The sequence below is a fragment of the Centruroides sculpturatus genome, unplaced genomic scaffold (assembly GCF_000671375.1).
Source record: "Centruroides sculpturatus isolate CEXI.00-Female unplaced genomic scaffold, Cexi_2.0 scaffold618, whole genome shotgun sequence".
NCBI classification, from domain to species: domain Eukaryota; kingdom Metazoa; phylum Arthropoda; class Arachnida; order Scorpiones; family Buthidae; genus Centruroides; species Centruroides sculpturatus.
Window position 1 is genome coordinate 133514 of NW_019385016.1, and position 16774 is coordinate 150287.

The 16774-nt window shown below is 28.6% G+C and overlaps 3 protein-coding genes across 3 annotated transcripts in view; 2 read left to right on the forward strand and 1 right to left on the reverse strand.

Moving 5' to 3' along the window:
- Window positions 1–2003: 2003 nt before the first annotated feature.
- LOC111633468 overlaps window positions 2004–16774 on the reverse strand; it is a 35234-nt gene continuing 20463 nt past the window's right edge. Inside the window, exon 2 of the mRNA XM_023378037.1 lies at window positions 2004–2260. The gene's annotated coding sequence lies outside the window, so the exon portion shown is untranslated. The remainder of the gene's footprint in view (window positions 2261–16774) is intronic.
- LOC111633469 (CD9 antigen-like) overlaps window positions 2219–16774 on the forward strand; it is a 75411-nt gene continuing 60855 nt past the window's right edge. The window contains exon 1 of the mRNA XM_023378039.1: window positions 2219–2648. Coding sequence (XP_023233807.1) covers window positions 2583–2648 — 66 coding nt within the window. The 5' untranslated portion in view covers window positions 2219–2582. The remainder of the gene's footprint in view (window positions 2649–16774) is intronic.
- Window positions 14721–15507, forward strand: LOC111633471 (protein EFR3 homolog B-like). Its single transcript, XM_023378040.1, has 3 exons — window positions 14721–14932; window positions 14998–15229; window positions 15316–15507. The coding sequence occupies exons 1-3, from the start codon at window positions 14787–14789 to the stop codon at window positions 15490–15492; spliced, it is 555 nt and encodes a 184-aa protein (XP_023233808.1). The 5' UTR covers window positions 14721–14786; the 3' UTR covers window positions 15493–15507.

The following is a 16774-nucleotide window of genomic DNA, read 5'->3' on the forward strand; positions in this document are numbered from 1 at the left end:
ATTTTTGCAAGAAATTTGAGATAAAAATAAAAACGTAATACAGTCGACCCCCCCTTTAACCGTACGTTCCTATAACGACAATTCCTATAACGTAGCGAAAAAATTGTAGAAACTTTCGTATAACGTACCTCCTATAACGTCGTTTCGCGAGAAGATTGATAGAGTCTGGACTAATAGTGGATGAGCAGCCGAACTACTTACCTCGGACCCTGCGCCACGCTACGGAGCGGCTAAATTGAGTTTGCTATCGTCTGTTTAGTATTATATATAAATTATATATAAATTAGGTACTGTACATATAATTATACATTAACTTAATTTATTGTAATTTTATTATAATTATATATATGCTTTCTGCCGCCTGGCAACATGCTACGGAGATTTTAGGCTAGTAAGTTGAGTTTATTATCGTCTGTACAGTATGTAAATTAGGTACCGTAAGTCTAATACAGCACTAATTTTATACATTTCTTGTGAAAGAAATACTTCTTATTCAACGTCCATAAAAATTATTTATATTAATGATGTCTCCAAAGGTCAAGTTATTTTTATGCGAAAAATTCGTTATTAGAAATCGCGGCCGTCGTTTAATGTGCTGTTCCGCGATGAAAACCAGCTTTAAGCAACGGCGTAGTCGAACGGTACACACTCGATAAGTAATCCTATAATTTTTTGTTTATAGCATAGTTTATACAGATTATTCCCAAAAAATTATACGTATTTTGGAAATGTTGAGTGGAATTAGTCTAGAATCGGTTAATTTTATAGAAGAAAACCTTTCGAACAGCCTTAGTCCGTAAAGTTCCCACCTATCGGGCTGAAATTGGCTCATGTATTTAATCGTTCCTACAACATAACTTTCGGTTAGCGTGGAACGTATCTAAGCGTTATAGGGGGTCTACTGTACTACGTCATGCAACGTTATATTTACATTTGCAAAGTTTTTTTTTTTTCTCTTTCTTTGACGGCCGAATGGCCGAGCGGTCAAGGTGGCAGCCTACCGCTTTGGGGAACCCGGGATCGAATCCGGACGGGTCAAAGAATCCCCGGAATCCTTCGGGGGTGGTCCGTTCGACTATGTCGGGCACCGTTCCTCACCACCCGGTCGCCCCATTGTGGGCCTGGCCGAACCCGTAATGGGCCTGCTTTAAAAGGCCCTTTTAGTGCCCACAGGGCGGAAAGAGTATAAAAAAAGTTTTTTTTCTTTTTTTTCTCTAAAATTCAAACATCATGTTTTGAAGACTTTCCGTTGCTTCGCTACGGTAGCGGATCCAGCTCATCGACTCCACTCTTATTTTTATAAAATATTATAGATTTTATATTAAAGTAATTCCATTTAAACTGTAAATTTATGATGTACAAGAGTAACTATTTCCTGTTTAAATTTATTGTAAAGGTTTGAAAATATACAGTAGTTTCATAGACAGGTGACCAATAAGTTGTCAAATGTGGCAAATTTGTATTCAATCTTATGATTAATAATAGATGCAATAAATTTTATTTTTATGCGAATAGATTCAATTTACTTTTAATTATTTCAGGAAAAGTTCACAATATACAGAATTTATGAGTAAATATTTGTTGATAAATATTTTCATAGAGGAAGTTTCCGATTTTTACCCGGTTCTTTCATCATTAACGGTAATCCGTTATAAAATAGTTACACCATTTGCATACATTTTATTGAAATTCGGTATTACATTTATAAGGAAATAAAAATATTAACGTTTCGACAAAATAATATGAATTTACAGAATAAAGAATTTAAATTGTTACTGCTGTAATTAAGGTGATCATATATTTTATCGTCCAAATCGAATAGTTTTAGGTCGGGAGTGAGTGAAAAACGGATATAAAAATGACTAAACTTGGATTATTTTATTTTAAAACATTATTTATATATTGACCTATAAATTAATTATTTTATATTAGAAGACCTATAAAACGGTCCTATTTATAATTTTATTCTATTTTTAAGAGCTAAAAACAGATAAAATCCGGAACTAGATGGTTTGATTGGATATAGCAACGCTACACGTGAGCGATCTGCCAAGGGAATGTCTTCCGGGGGACTTTCTATAGGTAAGGGGCCCTATTTAGCTGCTAGACACGTGAAGAAAACCGGTGGCCAGCCCGTGAACCTATGCCAGTGTTTCCCGGTTTTATTTACTTCACCACTGGTGCGGTCCGGGACTCGACCACACCAAAGAACTAGAAGAAATCCAGGACTGTCCAGGACGAACTGGAACAGATGATCATCCTAGTTATAAAGGATGAAAACAATACTTTAAAGATACGATAAGAAATAAAAATAAAAAATCAAGTTATACGATGATTAAACGTAATAAGTGAATGTATGAACATATTAAAATTAACTTCTATTATGATGAAGATAAAATAATCGACTACATCATCGTTAGTAACATTGTCAAAAATAGAAGTTAAACAGAAATAACGAACCAATAAATCAGCGGAAGTGGAGTTGTTGCGTCGGCGCAATCTTTTCCCTCCAACTTTAATGATTTGTGAGAGGAAGAAAGGAAGTTCTTTTTAGTTCGGATTAAAACGTTGTTCTTTAAACAATGGGTTTAAAAGGTTGCTACGCCTGTATAAAATATCTTGTTATTATTTTTAACCTTTTATTCTGGGTGAGTACTTTAGAAAATGATTCCATTTGTTTACATGTAAGATAAATATTTGTTTCTTGATAAATCACATTTTCCTTCCTAATTTTAATCTATTATATAAACATATGCTGTATTATTGTTTAATTAGGTAGCAGGTTAACTTTATATAAATTTTTTCTTGACGTGATTTGACGAATCGTTTAATATGTGATTTTCAGTCACGCGTCGCGTCCTTCGCGTGCAGTCACGCTTACGAATAAACTACTAGATATTTCGTGAATACATAAAATTAATTGAATTTTTATTCATGTAAATGCAGTAGAGCGAATACAGATATCGTGTTTTAGCGACGATCATCGAACCTCAACCAAGTTATTCGTGTTAACTACTTTTTCATATTGATGGCGCGCTTAGACGCGTCACGACGCGACGCGATTATAGTTAACATTTAATAAAACTGTTGTGAATGGTACTTGATTAATTAAAGAAAACACATGCATTATTTATGCTTTCTATAATCAGTTATGAAAGCATATTAATCTGTGTATATTATATGTATAAATTAAATATTCATTAAATAGAATGTTTGTATTTTATATACATAAATGGGATTTAAGTATATTTATATAAAAGAAAAATTATAGAAAACAATCAATTGTAATGTTACTTATGATGATGATTATGGAGGCTATAAATGCTGTTTTACTTTAATTTGAAAACTCAAATATTTTGTTAATGAATTATATTCAATTAAAATGAGTGAATTTATTAAATTAACTAGGAAACACTTTTACATGTAAATGATGATATATTTACACATGATGATTTAAATATTAATGTAGTTAAATGCTTATGAAAATATAATGAAAGCTTTATAATTTTTAAAGCTATCACTATCAGATTAGACTATTGCTTAATAATTCTAATAAAATACATTTTTATTGAGGCCTAAAGAAATTTTTCTTTGCTTTTATTTGCATTTCACTTCTGGAATGTCTTGACTTGAAATTTTATAAATATCATAGTATAATTTTGTTAAAATGATATATTTTAATGTATGAAAATTTTTACAAGTTATTGGATATAATATATAAAAAATTTTGAGAAGTTTTCAATGATATTTAATAGGATTTAACATCTTAAAAATTAGTGTAAAATAATATGATAATGAATTTTTTTAAGATTAACTAATGTATAATGCTCAAAAATCTGCATTTTTATAAATAGGGTGACCATATATCCTGGTTTTTCCAGGACAGTCCCAGATTTCTCCTGTTTTTCAACCTCAAAAATAGAATAAAATTTTAAACAGAGCTATTTTATAGGTCTTCTAATGCAATATAACCAATTTATAGGTCAGTATATATATATTGGTTGAAAAACAGGAGAAATCTGGGACTGTCCTGGAAAAATTTTTAAAAATTTTTAAATTTTTAAAAAGATCATCTAAGTTTAGCCATTTTTAAACACATTTTTCACTCAGTCTTGGTTTTGGTTTGCACAATTAATAATATGGTCACTCTATATATGAACATAAAATACTGTACTACTATAATAGAATTAGTTTTCTATTTTATGGCAAATTTCTGAAATTATGTTGATATAGTTAATCTTAAAGAACTATAAATTCTGATTAAATGTAAAAATATATTTAAGTAAAACAGAAATTGAAATATAAAACATTATTTTTCAATAAATTTTTATATTTAACTATTCATCTAGAAAATTCAGAATTACTTCATTCAGAAATTATAGAATAAGAATAGTATATATGTTAACATTTTGATGAATAATTTAATCAATATATCGACTTTAAATAGCAAAGAAATTTTGAAAATTTTTTTAAGTCTAATAAGTATAATGGAACTAAACGATAATACAAGAAATCTCTGAAAAATGTTTTATAATAATCAGCTCCATTACATCTCTATCTATCTAGTTATGTTTGAAAAACAGTAATTTTTTTCTTTATTTTTGTTTTTAAAACAAATTATTGAGTGTGGATTTTATGTTATTGAAGGATCAATAATATATTGGAATTGATATAAACAAAAATCTTTAACATATTAATAATTTAAAATTAAGACTTATAGGTACTGAGGTCCTAGGTAGAACAGTTTTACAAAGTTATTGGCAATTTGCCAGGATTCAAAAGTTGAATAGGAAATACATTGAACTCCTATAGACATCATTTGATACCAGGAAGTTAGTCTCCTCCATAAATAATCTATGGGTAGTCTACTGAAAAAGATAAAACTTAATAGTAAAAAGTTATCAAATTTATTTTATTTATTTTCTTTGTTGTTTGTTTTAAATTCATTTCATTTAAAATTGCTTTTAGAGACATATAAAATGACATATAAAATGGGAGAATTGAATTGATCTATGACAAAATTATTCTATTTCTTTATACTTCAACAATTTCATTATTAAATATAATCTGTATTTTGATTTATTTAAAGATGATTTTGTTAAAATGAACTGAAATACTTCATCATTATTTAACTTTCTGTATTTAAATCATTTATCTTATACTTATTGAGTCAATATAAATGGAAAATGCTTTATTCATTGCTTCTAACTTATATTGGCTTTGCTTTACTCTTTTGAATCTTGACAAGATGCTAAAGAGTGAAGCTAAGCTGAGTTTTCTAGAGTACCAGGGAAAAAACTTTTATCCCATGTCAATTTGAAGAATTCATCTACCTTATGGATATACCTCCTTGCTTCTATATTGATTTTTTTATTTATGCTGTTTCATAATAATTAAGAAATTTTCAATAATAGTACTTAATTTCCAATATAACAGAGAATTATATATATAAATGTATTACAGAATAAACATCTTATGTCTTGTCATAAAGCTACATAAAAGTAATTTTAAATATTTGTAATACTGTTAATATTATTTAGATAAAAATTATAAATATATTGATGATAGTTTATTGTCAAGAGAATTAATTTACTCAATATAATAATTTACTTTATATTTTTAGTATACTCTATAGATATCAGTCATACAGTATTATGTAAAACTGTTTTAGTATTTTAGATCTATAATTACGTAAAACTAACACAAACTCTTTCATTGAAAAATAAATATCATTAAAGACCAAAAAATGACTATAACATGCCTAATGCACAATTTTAACTGAGGACATAGTGTACAAAAAAACTTCACTTCACTAAACAAACTTGTTGCCAAACTGGCAAAATTTTCAAGATGATGATTATTTTTATATTTTGTTATAAATTTTATTTTATAAGTTAAAAAATTTAAGTTAATTTAAATTTTAACTTAAATTTGAATTTAAGTTAAAAATTTAAGTTAAAATTTAAAAAATAATTTTATAATTTATTATCTATGATTATACTAGTACTATACATAAAGATTTAAATAAAAACACAAAAGTTTTAATGTAAGTTAAAAATTTAGAACATTTATAAAAATTTAAAAAATTGTTAATATTATTTAGGATTTTAGGGATTTTAGAATTTCAATTAATAAACTCATCTTTTATCATTGATTAAAAAATTAATTTTGGCTATAAGGTATTAAATGTTGTTTTTTCAATATATTACAGTAAATAAATTTGGAAATAAATTTTCAAATTTACTATTGTAAAGAAAATTAGTTATGGAAATATCAAAAGAATGTATTATTCTTGAATAACTTATAAAAATTAAAAGATGTTAATAAAAAATATACAATTTCTGCATTTCTTAAATTGTTATGAATGCAAATGAAATTAAAAATTGAAAATAAAAAAACATCTCAAAAATTACAGTTTGTTTCTGATTCAATTCAATAATGTTTAAAAAAAATTATTGAATTAAATCAGAAACAAATTGTAATATTTGAGATGTTTTTTATTTATGTGATTTATTCAATGTTATGCATTCTTTTTATTTATTCTTATTTTTAGTCTGAACCATGTACTGTGATATAATAATTTAAAATGTATGCTTATATTAAATCCAAACTTTTTGAGATATTTCTGTTTTGTTTTTTTAATGCTGTTCATTAGCTTTCTAAATTCTTGAATAAAAAAAAAATTCTAAATGCTATAGATGTTGGAGCGCACCAGTGGCCAAGTGGTCTTCGTACCCTGAACACTGGAAGTTCAGTTGTGGGTTTGCGCCTTGCCAGGATGGGCTGGCAGCACATGGAGTTTTCTGAGTTTTCTCCGTAGAAGTCTGTAACACCTGAATAGGGGCAGCTACCCTTAAAAAGACCTCCCAGAAGCCATCCCCTTAGACAAATCGCTGAAATGTTGCATGACCATAACTTAACAAAACAAAAAACAAAGCTATAGATTTATGCGATATGCTTCTTGTCTAGTCTTGTGTTGAATTATATGAGTTCTATGGTGGCTTTTCTTTTTCGTTAGACTTATTATACCATCAATAAAAAGGAGGACAAGCTTTAGAAAAACTTTTTATTTCTTTGAGTATGCATTTCGGACAATTATGTCCCTTTTCAACTCTTGTGTTAAAACTATATAGGGAAAATTACATACAGGTTAGCATAAATTTATTGTAATGTTACAAAATTGTAAAAGATCATTAGGAAACATGGATTATGAGAAATGTATGAGTTGTGACATTAGATAAAATATGGATGGCAGGTATTAGATTAACAGGTATAAGCTAAAATAATGATTAAATTTAAAATGATTTACAAAACAGAAAACAAACAATGGTGGTATAATAAGTCTAGTGAAAAAGAAAACCTACCTTAGCGCTCATATAATTCAAAGCTACAGATGTTGGAAATAATTATTATTAATAATTATTATAAATAATTAAAATTACAAAACTTTACTATAATTCAGCATTTTCAATTATTGATTATTGATAATTCTTTTCTAGATTGAAATTATTTATTTAAGAAATAATGTTCTATTATTATGTATGTATTTTAATTAATTAATTAATTTATTTTGTCTTATAAACTTAGTAAATAAATTTACTAAGTTATAAAACATTTTATAACTAATTACTATATAGGAAATTATCTTAGATAAAATAAATTTTAAATTATTGTTAAATCTCTTATATAAAATTTTTATTACAGTATAATAAAACATGATGATTAGGATTAATATTTTGCTTAATGCTGTATACCTTGCTTTTAAATGTTTTCAGATACAGTTTTTCATATTTAATATTTCTTTAATGACTTAATAATAATCTGCAAGAAATATAAGGAAATTTTTCAAAATGTTTTTAATTACTGTATTAATATCTAATTTAGAAAATTCAAAGCATTCATTTATATATCAAGTCATTTATAATTTGCTAAACATTGTCTTTCAATTTAGATTTAATGAAAATGAATAATTAAATTCATGTTTTAAATCATGTCAAAAATATTATGTTAACTTAATTATTCTTTACTTACAGTATTTATGAAACTGTTATGATGTTTTGTAGTTTATAATTCATTAAAAATGTATATTGAATAGAAAGATAAATTAAAATTATATTTTATATATACTGTACAATACATGATTTATTTTAAATTATCTACTTTTTAAATTTTTTTCTATTGTTTTATTCATTTTCTCTTCTCTCAATTTAATTCAGATTAAAGCATTAAAATCAGTTTCTAAATTAAATTGTGTACTTTATTTAGTGTTATAAACTTTAAGAGAATAGGCTATATAGGCTATACCAATTTTAATGGATTCCTGTCAGAAAGCTGTACAGGTTTGATACTGTAAAGTCATAAAGTATTTAAAATTTTTACCCATGTATACATTTGACAAGTAGGCTAAGTATAAATTGTGTCAAGATAAACCAAAGCCCAATTTTAATAACTGATATATTTTACAACGGTTTCTTTATAAGAATATTAATGATAATACTTATTAATTGTATGAAAATGTAATTTTTAACGAAAAAGGATATAAATTTAAAATTTATTTTAGATAATAAAGAATATCTAGTGGATGCCACTTTTTATGATGTATTTTATTATCATTTGTATACTGTTATCAAAATTATCTTGACTAAACTTACATAGTGTAAATATTGTTTATTGCAATCAAAACTTGGTTTTTGTTATCATTTTATCACTGCTTGACCTTTCAATCTTAACTATTGTAAATGTTCTAAAGAGGAAAATATTGGGAATATTACTACACAATCAATACATTTTTAGTAGTTCTGCAATTGAAGTTTTTATGAATTGGATGCTTGTTTGGAGGGCAGCCATAACCAACAGATGAAAAAGCAGAATCCAAAGACCTATAAAACTGACAAACTTCCAACAATTACTAAATTTGAGAGGTCTTACAAATTTTCAAAACTTTATATGTGGCACAAATCTGGTGAATTTTATTTACAATAGCAAAATATCATTAATAAATTGATCTTAATGAATAAATAAGAGACAGTAAACTTGAGAGTTTTCTGTTTTTGGCTATATCATTCTATATTTAGCATTCAAAACTTTTAGAATATTTGTATGAAATCTTATTTTAAATGTTTCCTTCCTCTATGTTTTTAAATATTATGTAAATGTATGTAAAATTAAAATTAAAATTTCAAAATTATAGTAATATTTTTATTATGTCAATAAATGTTGTTGTTTAATTTTTATTTAATTTGTTATTTTACTTTTAAAATACAGTTGAAATTTTGAAATAGTATCTATGATATTATTTTTCAAGATTCTTATAAATTTCAAAATAGAAGATAACTCAGTATTATTGAATATTATTGTTTTTCAATCTCTAGTTTTTAACTACAAATGAAATATTCAGTCTAGTCTCAAAAAAGAGAATGTATTGGCATTTTTTCAAAAAGATACATTTATATTAAATATACTGATTGTTAGTTAAAAGCTTAACTGAAAAAGTTTGGTTGGGTTTGTTTACGTAGAATTCTCATTTTAGTAATTAGATTATTGGCTAAATAATACAATTTATGATGTGATTATATTTAATAATTGTGATTTGAAATTAATATGATTTGAAATTATTAATTTCAAATCATAATTAACTAAACAAACTATACAGAGTGCCTAGTCTTGAGTAATGTAAATGGCAATGTGAACATGCTGAGAATATATTGTGATACATGACACTCCCAACATATTCATACTGCTACTCATATAACTTGAGACTAAGCATGCAGGAGTAAACAACAAACTTCTACAATCATTTATGATTTTGGAAAATTATTATTTAATTCTCATCAGTGGAGCACTCAGGATTTAATCTTGGGGAATAGAGTTGAACAGATAAAAATATTTTTAATGTGGAATTCAATGAAATTCCCACCTTATGTGGACACTAAAGTCATAAGTACTATAGAAATAGAAGATAACAGAAAATAAATACAAAAAATAAATTTTAATTAGAAAAAGATTTTTGGAAAATTTTCTAGTTCTTTTGTTCCTTTTCCTTCAGGAAAATTACATTCTAATTTAGAATGTAATTTTCCTGAAGAAGATTGTACATTAACATACATTTATTATTCTAATTAACTTCTATAAATTGAAAGTCAAGGCTAAGAAAGCTTGGTTTTGATATAAAATAAAATGATGCAAGTTTTTAATATATAATTACTCTGTAACATATTTTAAATTTATTTATTAAAAATTTATAAAAGAAGAAAACATCTTACATAAATTTTATATACTGTATTAATAAATATGTGATAAAAGAAAAATTATCATTTGAAATAACATTTAATTTATTATAAATTTTATTTATATTAGATGACCATAACATTGATAAAACATGTAGAAAACTTATGATGTATAATGCTAGTTTACTTTAAATAGGTTAAATGTCAATATAGTATCAATTTATCTATTTCCTTTTTCATTTCATTATTTTTCATGTGTTTTGATGAAATATATTTTGAATAAAATTAAGTTGAAAAAATATTCTAAANGAACTAGCTGTTACCCGCGACTTTGCCCACGAAAATTTTGCAAGCAAACCCCATTTATATTCAGTATTTCAACAACCATAGTAATTGTTATATAACACCCACCGATGAGTTTTATAATTAATATAATTTGTATAAGTTTTATGATATCATATATTAACATATATCCTTTTCCTCTGGAATTATGTGTAATATACCTTATGGGGGAAATTCTGTTACTCATGCATTACAATTGAATTACTGGGAATAATAATAATTATATCTTGTGTGTGTGTGTAGAACAATGAGGGCTCTTGCGCAGGAGGCCTCTTTCGGTGGAGTTGTGGAGGGGACAGTCATGCACAGCCCTGAATTTTTTCCCGCCTGCAGGAAGCGTCAGTCGTTGGCAATCGGCCTATGAGTGACTCCTTTGGTGGAGTTGTGGAGGGGACAGTCATGCACAGCCCTGAATTTTTTCCCGCCTGCAGGAAGCGTCAGTCGTTGGCAGTCGGCCTATGAGTGAGGATATGTAGCGAGCTCTCATCGGATTCCACTAAGTTGGAAAATGACTGAACAACATGAGCAGCGATATTACATCAAATTTTGCCAAAAACCTTGGTGATACCCAAGCGTAAACCATTTGCAAGATTCAGCAGGCTTTCGGGGACGATCCTCAAGGCCAAGAAAAAGCGCGGTAGGCCCGCAGCAATATCAAGGTCATGTTGACAGTTTTTTTGACTCTTGTGGGGTGGTGTATCGTGAGTACGCACCATGAGGCCAAACCATCACAAAGGAGTACTACCAGAAGGTCCTTCGTCGTCTTTCCGATGCTATGCGACGCAAACGACCAGATCTGTGGTCAATCAAAACTTGCCAGCTCCATCGTGATAACACATCCGCCCATTCTGCGCATCTGATTCAGGCTTTCGTCGCCAAACACAACACTCCTGTGGTTCGTCACGCTCCGTACTCTCCCCACATGGCTCCGTGTGACTTTTGGCTATTTCCCAAGCTGAAAATGCCACTAAAAGGAACCCGATTTTAGTCGAGAGAAGACATCATGTGGAATGTGACGGACCGGCTGATGGCCATTCCAAAAGATGCGTTCCAGCAGTGTTTCCAACAATGGCAGGAATGCTGGGAGAAGTGTATACACTACCAAGGAGACTACTTTGAAGGGGATTAGGGTTTTGTACCTCAAAATCAATAAATGTATTTTTGCCGACCAAAGGTCCGATACTTTTTGAACAGACCTCGTATGAACATTTATTGAATTAAGGAATGCTTGCCATAATCCATGCCCATTTACAGACAATGTTCTAGTCCAAAGCAAGAGGTCCTCTTGCTTTATCTCAACAACAAGTACCGGTACCTGTAAAACTGTTCAATTCCATTAGTTACAGAGAGGTAAAAGTACAAATCTATTCAAAATCAGCATTTTTTATTTGTTCTCTAACTCAAAGTTTTCCTTGTCCCTTAGAGCTTAGAGTTAGAAAAGTTTTACTATATATATGATACATCTCAACAACTGGTTTGTATATATATATATATATATATATGTTTTATAACATAGGGATGGACAAAAGTAGGTTTAAGTTTAATGTTNGAATATTGTGAAATTTAAGTTTCACAATTTTATGATTATTTTGAAACATAATAACTTTCTCATTAGACAGCTGCCTAATAAGAATATACATTTTTTTAAAACTTAACATTGACATCATTCATAATGATCATCTTTCATACTGGTATATTAACATCTTTCTTGAAACTGACATAATTAAGAATATTCATTTCAGTTTAGATCAGTGATCACAATTTATTATTTTCATCTATAATTATCAAAGTAATAAATGTTGGGAAAAATGAAATTGCTTTATTTTATACTCTCTTGAAAATAATACTATTTTGCATATAGAGTAAAGGCCCTATAATTTTAAATATCATTATAATTTATTTTGTTAATTTTTTCATATTTTTAATTAAAATAGTTAAATTTTTTACCTTTTTGGATTTTATTGCTTAAATTATTTTGTCAATAAGTTAGTTTTTTGTACGTTGTCAATTTATAAAACTAAAAAAATAAAAACTTAAGAACTTTCAAATGAAAAAGAAACAAATGAAAAGTTTTGTCTTTCTTTTCTTTTATTCTAGAACAGATCTTTTATTTAATTGAAGTTTTATCTCCAGACAATCAAATAAAAATAAAACACATATTTTCAGATTTTTATTTAAAGTTTTTGAAGATACTTTGGGAAAATAAAGTATAGTTTTTATTTGATGTTGAACAATTAAATTTTTCTTTCAATTAAAATGAAAAAATTGTTTTTCTTTCATGGCCAATAATTTTATTTTCTTAATCATATTACCAGTATAGCTTTCCGGTATGTATTTACTTTGTAATCCATTATATTTTAGTCAGATAAATCTAAATTATTGTTTCATAACTCATATTCTTAATAAATTTTTATTTTATTTTTACACCTATAATGAAAATATCCTGATTAAAAAATAATAGTAATTTCTGTCCATCAATCTTTTTTATAATTAATATAATTTGTATAAGTTTTATGATATCATATATTAACATATATCCTTTTCCTCTGGAATTATGTGTAATATACCTTATGGGGGAAATTCTGTTACTCATGCATTACAATTGAATTACTGGGAATAATAATAATTATATCTTGTGTGTGTGTGTAGAACAATGAGGGCTCTTGCGCAGGAGGCCTCTTTCGGTGGAGTTGTGGAGGGGACAGTCATGCACAGCCCTGAATTTTTTCCCGCCTGCAGGAAGCGTCAGTCGTTGGCAGTCGGCCTATGAGTGAGGATATGTAGCGAGCTCTCATCGGATTCCACTAAGTTGGAAAATGACTGAACAACATGAGCAGCGATATTACATCAAATTTTGCCAAAAACCTTGGTGATACCCAAGCGTAAACCATTTGCAAGATTCAGCAGGCTTTCGGGGACGATCCTCAAGGCCAAGAAAAAGCGCGGTAGGCCCGCAGCAATATCAAGGTCATGTTGACAGTTTTTTTGACTCTTGTGGGGTGGTGTATCGTGAGTACGCACCATGAGGCCAAACCATCACAAAGGAGTACTACCAGAAGGTCCTTCGTCGTCTTTCCGATGCTATGTGACGCAAACGACCAGATCTGTGGTCAATCAAAACTTGCCAGCTCCATCGTGATAACACATCCGCCCATTCTGCGCATCTGATTCAGGCTTTCGTCGCCAAACACAACACTCCTGTGGTTCGTCACGCTCCGTACTCTCCCCACATGGCTCCGTGTGACTTTTGGCTATTTCCCAAGCTGAAAATGCCACTAAAAGGAACCCGATTTTAGTCGAGAGAAGACATCATGTGGAATGTGACGGACCGGCTGATGGCCATTCCAAAAGATGCGTTCCAGCAGTGTTTCCAACAATGGCAGGAGCACTGGGAAAAGTGTATACATTACCAAGAAGACTACTTTGAAGGGGATTAGGATTTTGTACCTCAAAATCAATAAATGTATTTTTGCCGACCAAAGGTCCGATACTTTTTGAACACCCCTTGTATATACAGGTAGATGTGTATCAGCAGTGGTTATGATAAGCACTGCAGAACTGGAAGCAGTCTCATGGAAAGATAAAAATCATAAAAATTGTCTCAATTTTTACTACAGTTATTATATAAATTATTATTTGTTAAAATTAATGTTTTTATTATTACAATTGAAACTGTATATAAAGTCAAGATGATTCTATTAGAGTTGTGTGTTGCATATCTTCCTGCAACAACAGCCTCATATTATAGAGCCAGAATCTGTCACTGATATGTAAATACATTCTGTAGCAATAATCTGCATGATCAATATACTTTTAATGATGACTATAAATCAAACTTAAATCAAAATAAAATATATATGACCATTAATTGATGGTCATATATATTTTATAGTTTATGTTTTCTCTGTTGTTTTTTATGCTCTTTGATTTAGGAAGGGATAATTACATAAAAAAAAATTTTGAAGACATTTGATTTAAAATATTTTTTTAAATATTAATTATCCAATATAATATAATTTATATAGTAGAAATTTCTTAAACTTTTTGATAATATGTATTCTGTTACTTAATGAAATATAGTAAATAAATTTTTAAATAATCTTTATTTTGTTTTTTATTTCTCGACATTCTAGTCTAATTTAGAAAGTTTCTTTTTGCATTTTTTTCTATAATAAAATTTATGTATTGTAGGTGGGCACAAAATATCGTACTGTTCAAATGGCCCAAACGTTTTCATCAGCTTTTCTTCAGCCACTTCTTCAGATGTCCCTTGCACCTGATCCAGCTGTACGTTTAGTTGTTCAGCAAATACTTCATACTTTACTCGATCGTCATGACAATCTTCCAAATCTCCTTGAACCATGGTATTAATTTTATCTTATATTATCTTTATAATTAGGTTTAATTTATAACATTTCAAATTTTTCAGTGTTATTGAGCCATTTCCCCAGTTAAATGTTGAAAAATGTTCAAGACAAGATTCAATGTTTATGAAGAAAGTTTGTCCAGAAATTTTATTACATATTTATGAAAATATTCAGTTAGGAAATAATTCTAAAGAAAACTTTAGTGCACTATACACTACCTTAGCTTTGTTATGTATTGAGCTTGGAAGCGAAGAAGCATTAATAGAATTGCTTCGCATTACATTTGCATTGCAGGTATGAATTTGCTCTAGGTTTTGTACATTATCTCCTTAATTTGCATTTTTGAAGATACAAATAAAAATGAAATTATTTGTTTTTAGGAATTGCCTTCTACAAACACTAGCATGTCTTCTGCACAGCGAATAGCTATTCATCATATTGTAGCTGGTTTCTTATATTTAATTGGACATCTTACAGCCATTCCTGCTTTGTGTACACATATTGATCAAGTAAGTAGTTGTTTTTCATTCATAGAGGTGAATTCTTCATATTCATGAATGCTTTCTTCTCTGATTCTTTATTAATAATATGAGTCACAGTGACTAATTTAATGTATTTAAAATAGTTTTTTCACCACCATCAAATGAATAAGTTTTTATAATTTATTTTATTTACAAAGTAAGCATTTAGTCTATATATAAATAGTGAAAATATATTTCAATCAATACAAAACATTCTTTAATCTTTCTTTAAAAACATTCAAAACTGTTTATGTTCCTGCATATATATATATATATATAATGTGTGTGTACATACATACATACATACATTAGACTCTATTTATTGTAATAAACAGAGTCTACTGTGTAGATGGATGTGTGATATGACAAGGAGGGACAGAATTAGGAATGATTAAATCAAAGAAATTGTCAAGCCGAGTCCTATAAGTAAGAAGGTGTTGGAACGTAGACTGAAATGGTTTGGACCTGTGGAGAGAAGAGGCAAAGAGTATGTTGGAAATAAAATTGGGAAATTAAGTGATAGAGGGAGGAGGAGACCGGGAAGGTCGAAGCCGAGACGAACCGACAAGGTGGCAGAAGATTCGAGAGGAGGAGGACGGAGGAGAGAGAGGATGCCACGGATATGGAGAAATGAAGAAAATGGATCAAAGATGGAAATGCTGACCGAATACAAACATGTGGGGGAGCAAAGATAAAGATGACTGTTTAATCATATTATATTTTCGTCTACTTTGGACATTCTTATGAACTAGGACTTGTTATATTGAGGGAAGAGAAAAAAACAATTTCCAATTAAAATATATTTATTGTAATGTGCTTTTAAAGACTGTTTAATCACTTTGGGATTTGCTTGAACTTAAACGTTATGCAAAGTAAATAAATCAAAATACAATTAGAGGAAATTCTGATATTTACTCTAATAAAATAAGGACATGGTTAAATAATTTTAAAATGTGTAACTTGAAGGCTTAATTATAATTATTATTAACTAGCAGACCCTGCTAGGCGTTGTTGTGGCTCAAAATGTATCTATTACACAGGTCAACAGTGATTTTGGTGCCCAGGTATTTTGAGCTGATTTCATATGAATTTGATGTCCTGAATTCAAATATGGCATTAGTTTTTGCCTAGGAGCTCTAATTTTTAAGATATAGCATTTTAGCGAAATATACATTTCAATATCTTAAGTTAAATCCATGGATCAAGTAAAAAACTAAACACGGAATTTTTATTATTATATTATGCAAATATTATTCTATACAAAGATAGAGGAAAAAGTCATCAATAAAACTAAACAGTTACACATTGAGGAAGCTTC

What these genes read in the sequence shown, in the direction of transcription:
- LOC111633471 (XM_023378040.1), top strand. Translation starts at nt 14,787, where the DNA reads ATGGCCCAAACGTTTTCATCAGCTTTTCTTCAGCCACTTCTTCAGATG. An exon ending in CCAAATCTCCTTGAACCATG is followed by an intron (nt 14,933 to 14,997) that starts GTATTAATTTTA and finishes CAAATTTTTCAG; the next exon opens with TGTTATTGAGCCATTTCCCC. An exon ending in GCATTACATTTGCATTGCAG is followed by an intron (nt 15,230 to 15,315) that starts GTATGAATTTGC and finishes ATTTGTTTTTAG; the next exon opens with GAATTGCCTTCTACAAACAC.